The sequence below is a fragment of the Musca domestica genome, unplaced genomic scaffold (genome assembly GCF_030504385.1).
Source record: "Musca domestica strain aabys unplaced genomic scaffold, Musca_domestica.polishedcontigs.V.1.1 4, whole genome shotgun sequence".
In the NCBI taxonomy this organism is placed as follows: Eukaryota; Metazoa; Arthropoda; class Insecta; order Diptera; family Muscidae; genus Musca; species Musca domestica.
In genome coordinates, this window is record NW_026712328.1 from 21210608 (window position 1) to 21227888 (window position 17281).

Sequence of the window (17281 nt, forward strand, 5' to 3'; positions counted from 1 at the left end):
TTCCATTAGATATGCAATCAAAAACTCAATAAAAGTTAAAGAAATAATATTATTAAAAAAACAAGTTGAGGTTAATACCATCTCCTAGAAAAAATATTTTTAAGACGGAAAATGTATGCCTTCCAATGAAAAAAGTTACATTTGTGAGCTAAGAATATACTCTAAACTTTATTTTGATTATTAAACTCGCCCTCTAAAGGGTTAAACTGTTGACAAATGAGGGTAGAATACAACCCCCACCAAAGGAGACCAAGCACACACATACACACACCCTCACCAAACAATGGCTGTAATGAAAAACCATATAGGGTAAGTGTACCAGTAGTCGGCACTTTTAGGATTTTCGCGTTTGTAATCGCTCACCATTCTGAGTGGAACTTTTCAATTATTACAAAGTTAATTTATTCAGATTTGAAATTTTGTATAGTTTTTGCAATAATAAATAAAGTTTTAATAACCTTTTATTAAATTTCATAAATTTGTAGTTTTATTAAAACAATGCTTTTTTGCCAGTAGTCGGCACCACTTGCCAATTGTCTGTATGGCATGTTGCAACAGTCGGCATACCAATTTTTTTGTAAGAATAATTAATGATAATAATAAATTAATTCATAAAAATATAATATTTTTGTTTAGTTAAACTGATTCGACGTCTTTACTGTACTTTTCTTAAGAATATGGATTGTTGAGGACTTTCACATACAGAAATTTAATTTTTATTAGAATAAATCATCTTTTCTTAGCGAAATTGTACACAAAGATAGCTGACAATATATTTGAAGTAAACAAAATATATTTAGTTATAAAAGTTTCATTTATTTGGGCTTAAAAATAAAAAGTGCCGACTACTGGGACATGCCGAACTTAGGCACACTTACCCTATAATGGAGAATGTCTGTTTGTGACAATAACACAGGCACATACATACACAGACACACAATCAAATGCCGAGAAAAACGAAAAATAATGTTTTTAATTGGATTTCTGTCTGTGAATTCAAATTAGTGCGCGTATGTTCTATGCGTGGATGTGTAACAGTGCCATGCTGCCTACCCATCCTCGGCCGCGTCTAATCCACCCCATAATGTTTTGGGCATTGTTGTAATTTAAGACCACCCTCTTCCCCTTTGTTTTCCGACCACACCACGACGACGACGGCAATACTAGCGTTGTATTATTGGGTTTCGTTTACATCGTTGTAACAGAGATTAAATGCGAACCACACCAAAACAACAACATAGCAAAGAGACTCATTTGCAACCTCAGACGAAACGTGTTATAGCGACAAATTCCACAGATATTGTAAGCTTACAAAATGATTTAACCCTACGCCACGTTTGTTTGTAGTACAATTGTTTGTAGTACAATTGTATAGCAGTTGCCATCATATAAGCCCAAAGGAAAATTGCACAAACGTGCCGATAACACAACAATGCTTATTTTTGTTATGGCCATATATATACGGTAGCCTGCAAATACAATGATGGGAGCAAGCGAAAAGCAACAACAAGCACAGCACTCATGCAACGAAAACAAATCGGAAATGAGACCGCAAAACAATAGAAAAGAATCAACGGAAAATACAGTGGAGTCTGACAAAGTTTAGACAATTTTAGCCACCTTCCGTAATGGATACTAAATATCTCCAACAAATATTTGTGAAACAATGGATCTGAATAATTCATTATAAGGTAATGTAAACAACAAATTTGCAGTACCAGGAGAACTTAATACTTTGCAAAGTAATGTCACACGATTAGTGTGACATAGTGTGGGTGTTTTTGTTGGAAGGACACAATTCAGCATTTTCAAATAGCTCGACGTTTGGCAAAAATTTATGCCTGGAGTGAGATTAATAACCCTCCAAATACAGATTTTATTGGAATTTTTGTGTTTACTTTATTTCCATAACAGATGACAGTAACTAATAAGTCCGTTATTGGCTTCTAGCTTTTCTGCTGTTTATTGCATTGTATCGCTGTATATTCGCATATTACCTATTTTAATTCAGCTCTTATTTTTTACACAATTTCCATTGAAGTATCCACTTTTCTAAAATTGTATAAATGATTTGTTAAAAATAGCAGTCGTTTGGAAAAAATAATTTGAGTTACTAAAAAAATGTGTGTGTATTAATCTTGCCTGACTAATTCATGAAATCTTTATTAAAGAAAAATATTTTAAAACTAAACTAATAAAGTGCATTATAAATTTCAAGTAACAATTTAAAATTTTTATTTTTATAACCAAAATTTGTACAAATATAAACTTTACATATTCCTGATTGCATGGAAGAGGATCAGTACTTTTATCAACCGTGAAAGAACAACCCAATATCCTGGAATTCTTAATTAGAGGGTTAAGTATCAAGTTAATAATCAATATTTGTATAATTTAAGAATTCTTCTATTCAAAATAGGAAACAGATAGATACTTCTTCCATAAATGGGGAAGTACTATAGGATTTTTATATACGAATATTGGCGCCCAAGGTGGGTCAGACATTTGTGGAATGTTAATTAAGGAGATTTATTTTATACACATTTTCTATTTCAAATAAAAATGTTAAATTATCATTCGAAAATCATCAACAACCAATATTAGTAGAGTTTTATAAAAAATTAATTTTTAGTTTTTTAATTATTTTCTTTATTATTGCCTACTAAAATTTGTATGAAATTTTTATACCTAAATCGAACTGCTATTTCCATTTCCCTTAGCTATAATTTCCACTGTTATCCCTCATTACTCCCACCCCGTTAAAGAAAAAATATCAATTCGAGTGCCTTACAATAAACATCATTTATAAATAAATTTAAAACACAAAATGCTTATCTCGCCTCATAAATTAAACCTTGTGCTGCAATTGACGCTTGATGTTCTAGCCGCTATTTCGCTGGAGTTTTTCGTTACTATCTCTTAAAAATGTTTTGTTCATCATGACTCTCCGAACCATAGAGTCACAGTTATGGTATTACATCATAACTCAAAACAGAAATCATCTTTCCAACACTTCTACCGCCTGCAACTTCTTAAGTTTTCTTTAGCTTCCATATATGTTCCTTTTTTGGGTTATTTTGTTTTTCTTTTTCGGGAAATACACCAAAATTGTATACTGTCAATGACATTGACATCCGCTCATTTTTTGTTTGGCTGGCTGAGTTGTCTGCTGCTTGCTCATTTCATAATGGTGCCTGCTATGATAACACTTCTTTCTTTTCGGGGATGTATACGTCAATGATAAACTCTGAACTTCCTTGCCACAAAAAGTAGCAGAATGGCTGGGGTTAACATGTTATCCGACTCACTGCTGAATTTCTATCCAAACAGACGTGTGACTTGAAGAAATGACTACATAGAGGGAAGCCATTGTAATGTCATACGCTGACAGTTTAAATGGCACAAGTTATTGTCATCTGGAGTAAATTTCTTTTTCATATAATTAATTTTTCATTAGAGATGTAAATATTATCATGTTATGTGTACGTGAATGAAAATTGAAGTCATTTAGGCTTTAGTCACACATTAAAAATATTGAAATTACTTTTTTAATTACTTTTAAAGGAGGTGCGTTTTTGAATAATAAAGTTACAGTAATTTTGTCAATAGCAATTAAGTGAATAAAATAAGATCTAATATGCTATGAATCCATGACAAAATGCTTATTAAAACACTTTGGAGAAGACCCCACTACCTTCTGATTTTCGACCGAAGTTGGTGTAATTTGGAGGGAATGATTTAATCATGGTGGAGTACGATTTCAGGATTTTAAAAGGTCCTTCAAATATCTTCATATAATTCGATATTTTGCTATTTAAATTTCTAAACATTTCCAGGACATTTTAATAATAATTTTACTTTTCATTTAAATAAAAACTTAGTTCCGACCCCAACAATTCGCCTTATTTGTTTCTTGTTTTATTTACGTGTCCATTAATTTGTGCACAATGACTGATCAAACTAAATTACTAATAAAAAGCTCATTTATTTAGAAGACATGCATTTTGAATAATATTCGAAACCACAATAACGATTATTAATATGGCGTCTGGAACAACTAACTGGCAATAATGTGGCGCTTGAGAAAAATAAAAGAGAATACAAATAATAAACAAACGATAACAAATACTAATTAAATGGATATTGAAGAAGAAACCAAGTAAAAAAAGAAGAAAAAGAATTTAATCAATAAAACTTAAGAGTGAATGTGACCAAATTACAAATTAATAATGTTGGCAATGGCCACAATGTACTTTAAGTGGTCAGCCTGGGTGTCATAATTTTGAACCATGGCCGGCAGTTGGATGCCAAGAAATATACAATTTCCTTTAATCATAGTGAATGTATTTTTTTTTGGCTTTGTTTTTTTAAGTTCGACCAATATTCTTGAGTCCACACACACACAGTTTATGAACGTGCCACATTTATCACTTTACCTCACCTTAATATGGCCATACAATGTCCAACTCTGGTGTAAATATATATGTGTGTGGTCTGGTTGAAAGGAAATGAACTCGTGTGAGTTAAGTATATTTTATGTTAATTCTAGGAAACCCAGTCTACTATGACTAAGATTGAATTATAATATGGTAAGACGTAGGGGTTTTTGAATGGCTTACCCAAAAAAAGAACTTGGACAAAAGATTCATTCATGCAACTAACTGGCCGACAGTATTCAGTCAAATTCATATTTAAAATGAAATATGATCGTGTCTCTTTTCCAACTCTTTAAACACCAAAAAAAAAACTCACCAAATAGAGACACACACACGCACACCTTAAAATGTAAGCCGTTTTGTTTGTTTTACACATATTTTAATATTTTTTATGCCCAGCGGGATATTTAGATATATTTCCATGGTGCATAATAAAAATGATAAACATCATAGAAATAAAATTGCCTACAAATTCAAAAACCTGTATTTTTTATAACACAGACAAGCCCATGGTTGGCTGCGTGAAAACGATAATTATTCCATTTTTTTAAATGGCCGTTATAACAAGCCTTTGAAATGTTAAACTAATTTTAATATGGAGATAACGGTTTCCAATTCTTATACAATTTCTGCACAAGTTTTTTTTATATACATACATATTTAATTAACATGTAAATGTTTTTGGTGCGTGGGTATTAAGGCGTTAACCGCAAAATGAAGAACTTTTTGTGTCAAACCAAAATTGCATTATCTCAAACCAAGGCTGGTATGTTCCAAAAACACAATTTAGTGAAAATAGGATATACGCTTTTAAGCTGAGAAAAATAGAAATCCTAGAAAATTGTCATGCTTTACAAATGACTGCAATTATTAATCTTTCTTGATAATAAGTGTCGACATAAATACTCATCCCAAGACAGACAGTCAATAAAACAGTAACAGAAAATAAAAATTCACATTTTAATATAATTAATATAAAATATTTATTACATTTCTGACATGTCCATAGCAATAGCTATATAAGACATACAAAACACACACACACACGTATGTATCTATATACAAGAGCAAATGAAGAAATCTTTCTTCGGAAATGACCCCAAATGACTCAGTGTCTATATAAATCAGTTTGATAGACCACCACTTTATCGCTACATTTTCTCTATTTGCCATAACTCGATTGTTTTAAGGCAATATCAACAAATATTGAGATTTACTCTCCCTCTCTGTAGCTCTCTCAGACATCGTTTTAATCACAATTTGTATTGTATACATATTTGTATGAAAAAAAAGAAGAGAACCACCAAACAAACAATAAAAATAATAAACATCATCATTAAAAATATATTTAAAAATTATTATAGTATTATTAAATTAATTTTCATTCTTTTATAGATGCCACATTTCAACTAAATGCCATATAATGTTTGTGCTGTTCTTTTTTTTCTCTTTTTGCTAGCATTTGGAATTTGTTGTTTATTTTTATACTGGTCCCAATAAAAATGACAAAATGTGTTTGTCTGGCAAGCTAAAGAGGAACGTTTTATTTCTTTTACACAAGAAATTTGCCTCTACAACTTTTTTGTATTTTGCTTTACTAGCAAAAAAAATGAATTGAGATCGGAAAGAAAAAAAAAAAAAAACAAGTTTGTTGAATATGTTAGATGTTTTTGGGGAAATTTTGAAAACGAAACAAGAAAATATTACCTATGAAAGGGTGATGCAGATGTCTATGAGGCGGCGCTAAAGATTCTCTAAAATCATACATACCTCTTTTATATGAGTCACAAGTTTATTAGTTTTTTTAGGTACGGAACTTTGTGAATTTTCAACCAAGCAAGCTGTACGACAAATTTAAATAACCCCTACTAGATATATAGGTACCCTATTTACTGTTACACAAATTTCGATATTTTAAAGATATTAGCATTAATCTGTAATTGAATTATCTATAATTTCAAAAAATTCTTTTTGATAAAAATGTTAATTAGTCCTCCACTTTAAATACCTTCTCTACAAGGGTTCTTCTGATTTTCGGTATGTTAAAGGTTTCAGCCAGAAGCGCGAAAAACTTCGAACTAGTTTCATTCTACTTGAGTGGCAGCAAACTTCGATTCGAATAAGGGCGAGCACGCTTTGCGTGTTTGAGAGTGGGAGCAAAACGAAAACAACCAGATTTTACTCTTACCGAGCACTCGTTTAGTTTTTGTCAGATCCTTCTTGTATTTATATGTATGTGTCTTTTCACAAGCCACAGCAGTAATCGAAACAAAAACACGTGGAGCAGCATTGTCGCCAATCTGTACCAAAATGTATATGCCAGTCCTTTTTGTAAAAAAATCCACTGGCCCCTTGCTTCTACTGCTTTTCTCTTATTTGATTTTGTGCACGATCACCCCCTCTCTCACAGTTCACAGACACAAATTAGCAAACAAAACACTTTTTTTTTTCATTCGGTTTCACTCTTAGAGCAAACACTTACTCTATTTCGAGCAATTCTGCTCCCACTCTAATTTTTATAGCAGCAGCAAATGAATAGAAATCCTCTCTCCATCTCTATGGGTGACGACAAATCCCACAAAGAACTAAATATATTTCTCTCCGCTTTATACCACATAAATCCCAATTGAATGAGATCATATAATTAATTTCCATATGTTTGAGCTACTTGAGAAACTCTCCCATGGTATTAAAAACCAAAATGAATAATTTGTGGTCTGCATATCGAACCAATGAAAAAAAAAACACGACAACGGAAAACAATAACAAGAAACCCTTGGCAACACAATAAAATTAGTTTTAATGTGGATTTTATGATCAATTTACGATTTTACGCCATTTTTATGTGAGGCATACAAAATGTTTAAACAAAAAAAAACGTAACAGTTTTAATTTTTTTTTCTAGAGTTACGATACTTTTGTCTGCCTTTTCCACTATTTTTAGACTTTGAAGCTTAAGAGTTGTTGCTAAAAAAAATACCTTAGCGAAACATGTGGTGTTATGTGTTGCATTATTTAAATGTGAAATTAATTTTATACCTCAATTTTTATTCAATTTAAAATAGCTACCTATATTTATGGCTACTTGTGTGTATATAAAAAAATCAATACCCAACTTAAGCGCCATAAATCTATTGTTGACATTTTATGTACATAAAATGCTCTTGGCAATACCAAAGGAGAAGGAATTCGCAAAAACCACTAATTAAGTATTTTGTACGTGTCTTAACTTTATGTCAAACATAGATTGATTAATACGTTTTGTTGAAATGTTGAAATAAATGTTATTTATTTTTTCTAGCAAAGTGCGTGTTTAAGAGCAGTCTTGGATTATTTAAAAAACACATAAAAATTGGAAAATGTATGATCACATGTCTACTGATATAATATCAGGGATGATCTAAACCACATTATGCCAGATAATTTTTAACACTTCAATTAAAATAGCCTTGCAACTGATATTTCCAAATGGAAATCAGTCAAAATATTGTTCTGCCAAACGTTGCCAATGATTATTGCACTTGTTTATTTATTCAACATCAATGAAACGTCACATCACCATCATCGTGTGCAGAGAAATTTAAAGGAAAATAAACAAAAATAAATCGACAAGGCGAAATTCTCTTTAGCAAACATGCTGACAAATGATGTTGATGGAAATGCTCAACAGTGGGTGAATGGCGAAAAAAATATTTATACAAAAAAATCTAAAATTAAGATATTGCAATTTTTCATAATTTGATGCATTTGAAAATCTTACCATGAACCATAACCATATATTAGTATATTGTCACGGAATTCTAATCTAAAGCCTCGTTAGTCTTCATAAGCAAAAAATTGAAATTGATCAAATTTTGTTATCTATATAACTGCATTGACTGATTTTCGGTGTCGTAACACATTCAGCTAAAATTTATAACCGAATCAGCTGTAACTGGGAAATTTGGATACTCATATCCACTAGAGATCTACTGTTTTGTATCACCAAACAAACATATTGCGCTTGCACTACTACTGCCGCAGACATTATTTAATCTTATGTAGATCAAAATTTGGAATAAACATATATCTATCAACAACTTTTATTACTTGGGCTTACATATTAAATAATTTTTACATGGATTAAGAGAGCGTGTCATGTTCTTTCATGAGAAATAATATCGTTAAAGAATAAAAAATTCTAATGATTAAGATTTTAACGTAGGTTTCTGTGCCAAATTATAGGTCATTCGGCATCATTGAAAAATATGAAATAAGTCCACTCTGAAATTTCGTTTGAAAAATGCTTAGCCCTACATAAAAATTATGAACTTCATTTTTACACTTAGGTTGTTTTATCAATTAACAATACTTCAGCACCAAAACTTAACTCCTCTCCTTTTCTTTTTAATATCTCTACCATTACTAATTGAGATAGCCACCCTTCTTTTTTTAAATAATTTTATTTCTTTTGTGAATTATTTCCTGTTTTTCAATTTAAATTCTCCGTCTTTCGAATGAGCATAAAATCTCCCTTCTATACCCAAATCTCTACCACAAACAATTTCCATTGCTGAAAAATGAAACTTTTTCTCTCATGGTTACTGTAAGCCTGTGTAATACAAATCAACAGCGCCACAAAACTGAAATACGACAACTGTACGTCTTGAGTTTACAAAAAATACAAAACAGAAAAAAAAAACAATTATTGCCGAGGCAAAGTGCATTTGCCTCTGAATTTGATTGTAGGCCAGTGGTCGACGACAACGAAATTAAAAACGAGTAGTCAAATAAGTGGTCTGAAATGTTCTTTCCTTTTGTTTTCTCACTTCTTCTTCGTCGTCTGCATCTCGATTCTTATTCGCATTGCAATAAATGTGTTTTTTATTACTTGTTTTCTGCAATTTGCAACCAGATTAAAACTCAAAACAATGAAGAAAAATGCAATCATCGAACATGACCATGGCACATCATCCATGCCGTACAACTCCTCTAATGATGACTGTGAACATATATATTCCTGGTCAATTCAAGTACGTGCTCGAAATGTGTTGACCAACAGCTCATATGGCAAGTCTTTGGCAGATCCGTTTGCTGATAATTATTGTTATTATTGCAATTGTACAAAACGATCGAACACCAGTATTTAGTTTGAAATTTCAATATTTTTATTGTTTACTTCTTCTGCTAGGGCCAAGGGAGTTTTGGCGTGGCAGAGAGTTAGATATTGCTGTTAAGTACAAAAGCACTATGGAAAAATATTTGAAATAAAGCTGAGAAAACAGGATGGGTTTCCATTAAGACCCATGGAAGGTTTTTTGCACGATAACTAAAATAGCTAATTTGTTTTGAAACTTTTATATTTGAAAAATTAGATTGAAAAAAAATAATATTCTCAATAAATTACTGTTAGAATTTAAATAAAAGTTACATATCAAATTTGGTATGACAAAATTCGTCGTCTGCATCTCGATTCTTATTCGCATTGCAATAAATGTGTTTTTTATTACTTGTTTTCTGCAATTTGCAATCAGATTAAAACTCAAAACAATGAAGAAAAATGCAATCATCGAACATGACCATGGCACATCATCCATGCCGTACAACTCCTCTAATGATGACTGTGAACATTTATTTTCCTGGTCAATTCAAGTACGTGCTCGAAATGTGTTGACCAACAGCTCATATGGCAAGTCTTTGGCAGATCCGTTTGCTGATAATTATTGTTATTATTGCAATTGTACAAAACGATCGAACACCAGTATTTAGTTTGAAATTTCAATATTTTTATTGTTTACTTCTTCTGCTAGGGCCAAGGGAGTTTTGGCGTGGGAGAGAGTTAGATATTGCTGTTAAGTACAAAAGCACTATGGAAATATATTTGAAATAAAGCTGAGAAAACAGGATGGGTTTCCATTAAGACCCATGGAAGGTTTTTTGCACCCTTCACTAATATTTGTAATACGATAACTAAAATAGCTAATTTGTTTTGAAAAATTAGATTGAAAAAATATAATATTCTCAATAAATTAGTGTTAGAATTTAAATAAAAATTACGTATCAAATTTGGTATGACAAAATTCTTAAATTTTCAAATTACAAATATTTTAGCCACTCGCTATTTTCTTTTCAACAATTTAAAGTCTTCAAATACCATTCGAAGGGTCTACAATACTTTTGTCCTTCTTGTTATGAAATTACTAAATGCAGCATGCAACACAGCATGCACGATATGATCATTGCGTAGGAAAATGTTTTATGCTCTGAAGATAACAAGCAGTTTTTTTATTTCTTGCATAAAGGATTGGAAAATATAAGACAATAGCCACCTAAGACATAAATGAAATTTGCCACAACGGCAGATAGGGAAAATATGATTTCTTGCCGCGTTACTAAATGGAAGACAAAACCAGGAAATAATAAAATCAAAAATCAATATGAATGCATGTATTGTGCAAAAAGGGTTCATGAGACATCTGGTACTCGACAAGACAGGGGTAATGGAAATGCAAGGGAAAGTGTTTTCACTTCGACCCTGCAGACATACACACATAATGTACCTGCTCGGTTTCAAGGTCATTGTTGGATAGTAACTAAATAAAAAACTAAACACATTTAAGGCCTCAGTAAAACAACTGCAAGTAAAAGTGTTTATCTTTTTCTTTTTGTCCTTGGCTAACTCTTTAGGATTTCTTCAGCATTCACAGGACATATTCCACGCTTAATTTCCTCAATGTCATTCCAACCATTAACTTAGGCAATGAGTTAAATAGCCAAGGGTTTCGTCTTATAGCGTTATTACTTACCATTGAAATCACCACATACGACGCGTTCAAAAGGACTTCCCATCCAGTCTGAAAATAAAAGGAGAAAAATATGTACAATTAATATTTCATGTTTTACGCTTCGTTATAAAATCATTAGTTGAAGTCAAATTGTTTGGTTTAACTCTACGATTTGGTGAAATTTCCACAGAATTTGTCATTTGGTGGTCAAGGCTGTGGATGGTCATTAAAACAAATTGATGCATGCAAGGGTAAATGTTGGAAATGGATAAATTTTAGTTTTTATGATGAAGGACATTATTTTTTTCACTAAATATGGATGACGAACTAACAAATATGGCTTCCACTAAGTAGGGTTACTTAATTAAAGAAAAGTATACAAAACATTATGTATGGCCTTGATTTCTAGCAATTAGCCAACTAATTTTACGTTAATTTAAATAAAAAACAAGAAAGCAAAGGCAATAGTCGTGCGTTGACGACCATGTGATACCCTACAACACTACAATATGTTAGACGCCATATGTCCAAATCCATTTTGGAAGCTTTTGCTTTTGAAATTATGTCTCGGGGCACTGCCGAGCCTTTGCCCAATATTTACGCAATCCGTCGTGATTTTAGTTGTTGTGACCCATTTTACTGCTAAATATAATGCAATGGTCATCCAAAACGTTTTTTCTGTTTTTGGGTTATTTGAACCCCTAAATATTTTGCGATCATCTCCAAAAACAAGAGGCCCCTCCAAATTTAGACTCATCTATATGATTTGCTTCTCTGCAATTTTTGGCTATATTCGTCAACGAAATCAGCATAAAAAAGCCAGAAGTTCGCTGTTTGAGTAATTCAGATATCGCCAGTAAGTAATGCTGGTATTTTTTCACACAAAAGTAGTGGTCTATTCTACCCCTGTCCTAAACTCTAACTTCATGCGAGATTTCGTGTCCTTTAGTTTCTATTTGTGACCTTTATAATGGCCGCAAAATCAAGAACATTTTTAGTTGTTGGTCCATTTCAACCCCGAAATGTATTGCGGACATCTTTAAAAACAAGCCCTTCGGAGTCTAACCCTACCGTTATGAAAATTTTCGTGAAGATAGGACGAAATCTGTATATAACCCCAACATGTGTTGTAACATTACCTTCCTTTGTATATACACATTTCGCTATATATATCCGATATATTTACTATCGGCATCTACGTATCGGTCAGAATTGAAATATTCGCAATTTATTGGAAAATTTGACATTTAGTTAACACAAATATTATGGTATATTTGACCTACTAAATATTACCCGATGACCATCAAAATTGGAAGGCTTCTGCCCAGCCCTAAGCTTTAACCCCAAGCTAGCTTCCGCGCCGATCAGTCGATAGAACATAGAGATTCTGTTTATCCGTAATATTCTTCTCTCTTGTCAAATTGGAAATCGGTACAGATCTTGATTAACTAATTGTAGCCGCAATTTATTTTATTTACAAAAAAATCATTAAAATGCTGGATATCCGGAGGTACCATTATGTGCGGACCATGCAAAAACTTGGACCTATACATACTATGTTCCGACACAGGAGCTAGAACCCATTATTAACTACAAATACCAATTTCTGAACATATCCGTGGAATAATGTGGCAAAAACCATCAAAACACCTAATATCGGGAGGTACCGTTATTAGGGGGCTATTCCAAAATACTATATATGTACTATGTTCCGAATATCGGGAGGTACCGTTATATGGAGGCTATAAAAACATGGACCCATACATACTATGTTTCGCCACTGGAGCTAGAAACCAATATGACCTACAAATACCAACTTTAAGACAAATCCGTGGAAAAATGTGGCAAAAATCGTCAAAATACCGAATATAGGGAGGTACCGTTATATAGAGGCTATACAAAATAGTGGACGAATATATATACTTTATGGGGTCTACGAAGAAAATTTGGGGATGTTACAAACGGAATGGCAAAGTTGATATACCCTCCTTTTAAATTTGAAGGATATAACAATACCTAATTGACGCCATTATTTCCCTGCGACAATTTTTATTTATTCACCGCATCGGAAAACTAATATGACGAAACCCAAAAGCAAACAGCATGCAAATGAATTAAATTAAAAACTAATGAATAAAATTGCTCATCTTTCTACGAACACAAGATGAAAATGTCAAAAGTTGAATTTTCATTATAATTCTTAGTCCTGGTGGTCCTTTCAAATAATTACAATTCTCCAGATTAAGACAAACATAGCGCATTAATTAAGCAAGGAGGAATGAAAAGGCAAAGGAAGACGGGAAACCCCAAAAACGGTTAAACATGAAAGGAATTCTGGACGTTGACAACAATCAAATGAACAAAAATCGCTTTATTCGCTCAAAGTTTTCGCTCACTGGTTTGTATCAGGGTTTGAATCTCTACACCCAATGAATGCAGAAAGAAAGACATGAATACGTATATATACATACATATATCGTTTGACTTGCCGATTCTGGTTGTCGCTGTGTGCAAAGGTTGTATGGGATATTTGGCGCGCTTTTTGTTCTCTATGTAAGAATGTGTGTTGGTTTGTCTTTATTTTTAATTAAAACACACACAAATTCTTATGTTGCTGTCATTACTTTGCTCATGACATTCTCAGTGATGATGGCGATGACGACGACGACGACTACGAAGACAACGATGCTGCTGCCATTGCCGGCTCTCGATTGCCCTCCACACTCGCCAACATGTTGGTCTATCTATCTATCTATAACAAACCCATGCCTAGCATAGCTAGCTTAGAGTATGGTGGGGCTTTGCGCCTGTCTCTGTTACTCTGTGCAGCGCTTTTCCACAAATTTATGTGCTTTATCGCATTGACTGCATTCAGGCATTGTTGTATAGCCAGCATACAAGTTGAATGGCTGGGTTGGCTAGCTGGATTTTGAGCAATCTTTTTTTCTGTACATTCCATAATTCTCAAACATACGTTCTTGTTCCCAGGCTCAGAGAATGCCAAGAGGATTGAAAGATATAAAGAGAAAATAATAGGAATCTTTCGTAACCCCTAAAAATCTATTCCACGCTACTGCACGTGCCGGAATATTCACCAAGAACTGAACTGTATTGTATTCAATTTCCGTTTTGCTCCTCTCTGGCCAAATGTGACAGAAATATTTTTTTCTTCCCTTCTTTCACACTAGCTATGTGGAGAAAAGCATTTTACAGATAATTAAAAAAAAACTGTGCAAACTTTCGCTTAACTGAGTCCGTTTTGCAAATATTTTGTATGCACCATCATTTATTTCCGCATGGCTAGCTTTTTATTCTTCTTCATATTCCACCGACCACTGTTACCACTTGCTGCAGACAACACCAACCAACAACAGCCAGTCTTTTGGGCCATTCATTGAAATGCCTGCAGTGTTTGTGTTGGCTAAAGTCTCAACTACGTAGGAGGAGAAATTGTGCAATTTTGAATAATCAGCAAGTGATGTGGAATAAAGAAAAACGACATTTCCATTTCGCTGGTTCGTAGTTGTTGTTTTTGTTTTGTGTGAACATGAATATACATACAAGTTGGCTTAGTTGTTGGCTTGTTGTTTTTCTTAGTCAGGGAAATATTAAAATTCATTACAGTCCTTGCTATAATCCTGCTGAGTATTATAGAGAGAGATAACTGGAAATACTAATGGATAGCAGACAGGATGCATTTTTAATGAATTCTAAGGGTAAACATATTTTTATTTGCTTTTCTTCAATAATAAATAGAAAGCATTCTATTTTTTAAATAACTGGTTCCGAGGTGTTAATAAAGACTGTTTGTTTTTATAGAGTCTCATCTTTTGCAACAATGAGGCTTAAAATTAAAAAAAACACGTTTGCCATTTAAATGTTTGTGATATGGATCTGAGAACCCACGGACATATTTATTTTGACAATATCCCTGGTATAAAAATTAAAATTTGTATCAGATTTCTAAATTACTTTTATGACGTTAAATATTGAAAAAAACACAAGTGGCTATTCCAGCACTTCAGCATTTAAATGTGAATAAATCTTTTGTGTCTCGAACCATCGCTAGTTACTGGTAGCGTAGCCCGACTTCAAGGATGTGGATGGAAGAAAATCAGCAGAAATGGTTCGAAAAGTAAAGAAGCGACTTGATCGAAACCGGCGTCACAGTCGCCGAAAAATGGCTCGTGAGCTGAACATATCGCAATATTCCATTCGGCAAATAATGAAAAATGAGCTCGGCGTAAAGCCATTGAAATTATAAAAGTGCAAAAAATTGCACCGCAACCGAAAGAAAATAGACTCAAAAGACATAATGAGTTGCTTCGCTTGACCGAAAATGGTGAACTGCCGGGTTTGGTTTTCTCCGATGAGGAAGCATTCGTTGTCCAGCAGTTTGTAAACAAACAAAATGATCGTGTTTACTTGCTAAAGAGGTCAGCTGAAAATGTGCACCTTCGGTTGGCCACCAGAACTCGAGTGCCTGCCATGGTGATGGTGTGGCCCGCCATAACAGCCGATGGTCGCTCTCCGCTCGTATTAACCAACCGTTGCATCAGAATAAATGCCGAATGTTATCGCGAAAATATTCTTTATGGTGTATGAAAGCCTTGACGCGCAACCATTTTGACAGCAGACCTTAGAAATTCCGACAGGACTCAGCACCAGCGCACTCAGTTCGCGTCATCAAACAATGGTTACAAAATGAGATTCCACCAAAATCTCCGGATACCAATCCATTGGACTGTTGTGTATGGAGGATTTTAAAAAGCAAAGTTGGCACTATAAAATACCATGGTGTCAATCTCCTCAAGCAAGCGCTTCGCCGGGAATGCGCCAAAGTGCCGCAAAGAAACATGCGGGCAGCGTGTGATAGTTTCATTGGCCTTTTGAAGGACATAATTTGAGCCAAAGGTGACCAATTCGAACAAATCTAAACTTATTCTAAAATTTGATGCTATTTCCGACATTTTTTGCTTTCATTCAATAAAATTTAAAAAAATATATAAAAACTATATATAAAAACTAAAATCCATGGTTTATAGATATATGGAGGCTAAGCCAATTAAGATTGCGGATAGGAAAATTACGAAAATTATGCGGAACCGCTATATAAAACTTATGTAGAAACGCGAACGGACTTAGAAATTTTCTGATAATTCCAGTTCTATAAGAAACCTAGCTGTCCAACTTAAAAAAAGTTTTGTTACTAACTCTGTTGGAAATCTTCAAAATACTGAAATTCAAGAATCATTTTGGAGATTTTATATATATTTTGAGTGCAGGAATTGTGTTACCTGTTCTACAAATAAGAAAATATTTAAATAGCTCTGTGCGTTTAAAAATTCTCTTTTTTCCCTTCTCTAAAATATATCGCTGATTTACAACAGACTCTACGAGAAGAACTGTATACGAAAAACATTCCTCAATTTTTTTTTTGTAGATTTATGTTCTTTACCGGGCATAGGCTATATTTAAAAGTGCGGGCTCTGTTTTGTACCCAAAACACTGCTAATTTTTCAATATTTATTAAAAAAATATAAAGGATGTTCTAAAAGTTTATCAGTCACTGTGTCTTTTATTGAAAAAGGTCTATTTGTATTGACACTTTTTAAAATTCTTCAATTATTCTCATTAAAGAAAATTGGTATCCTATCGATCTGATGACTCTCAGTCTGTGACATGAAGCTGTTAATTATATAGAAATGATATCACACAATGCATATTTGTGTTTTTAAATGAGCTTGTTGACAAGTTTAATATTGTGAAAATATGCAGAAAAAAATCGTGCTATATATGTATTTAATATTTATGCATTTGTTGGTGTAAATTCAGTATAGAGATACACCACATATAGAGACATATACATATATGTACATACATACAAATGTAGTGACTGACCATTGCAAGTTGGGTAGGCAAAACTTGTTCACTGTAAAATCAAGTGAGTTTCTCTTCTCCATAAATGCGAAGGCATATACATATGTATTTGCGTTTGTTGCTTGCGGTCTCTACTCTACACAATTGTCTGTCTGCCAATCTCTATCGGTCCTTTCTCTCATTCTCTAGGCGATGTGTCAA

General features: G+C 33.1%; 1 protein-coding gene across 2 annotated transcripts in view; it reads right to left on the minus strand.

Annotated features, from left to right (window-relative positions):
- Nucleotides 1–17281, minus strand: part of LOC101890654 (homeobox protein abdominal-A) — a 45254-nt gene that overhangs the window by 17728 nt on the left and 10245 nt on the right. For both annotated transcript variants that reach the window (XM_011293591.3, XM_011293590.3), the window contains exon 3: nucleotides 11222–11269. In XM_011293591.3, the coding sequence (XP_011291893.1) occupies nucleotides 11222–11269 (48 nt within the window). The remainder of the gene's footprint in view (nucleotides 1–11221; nucleotides 11270–17281) is intronic.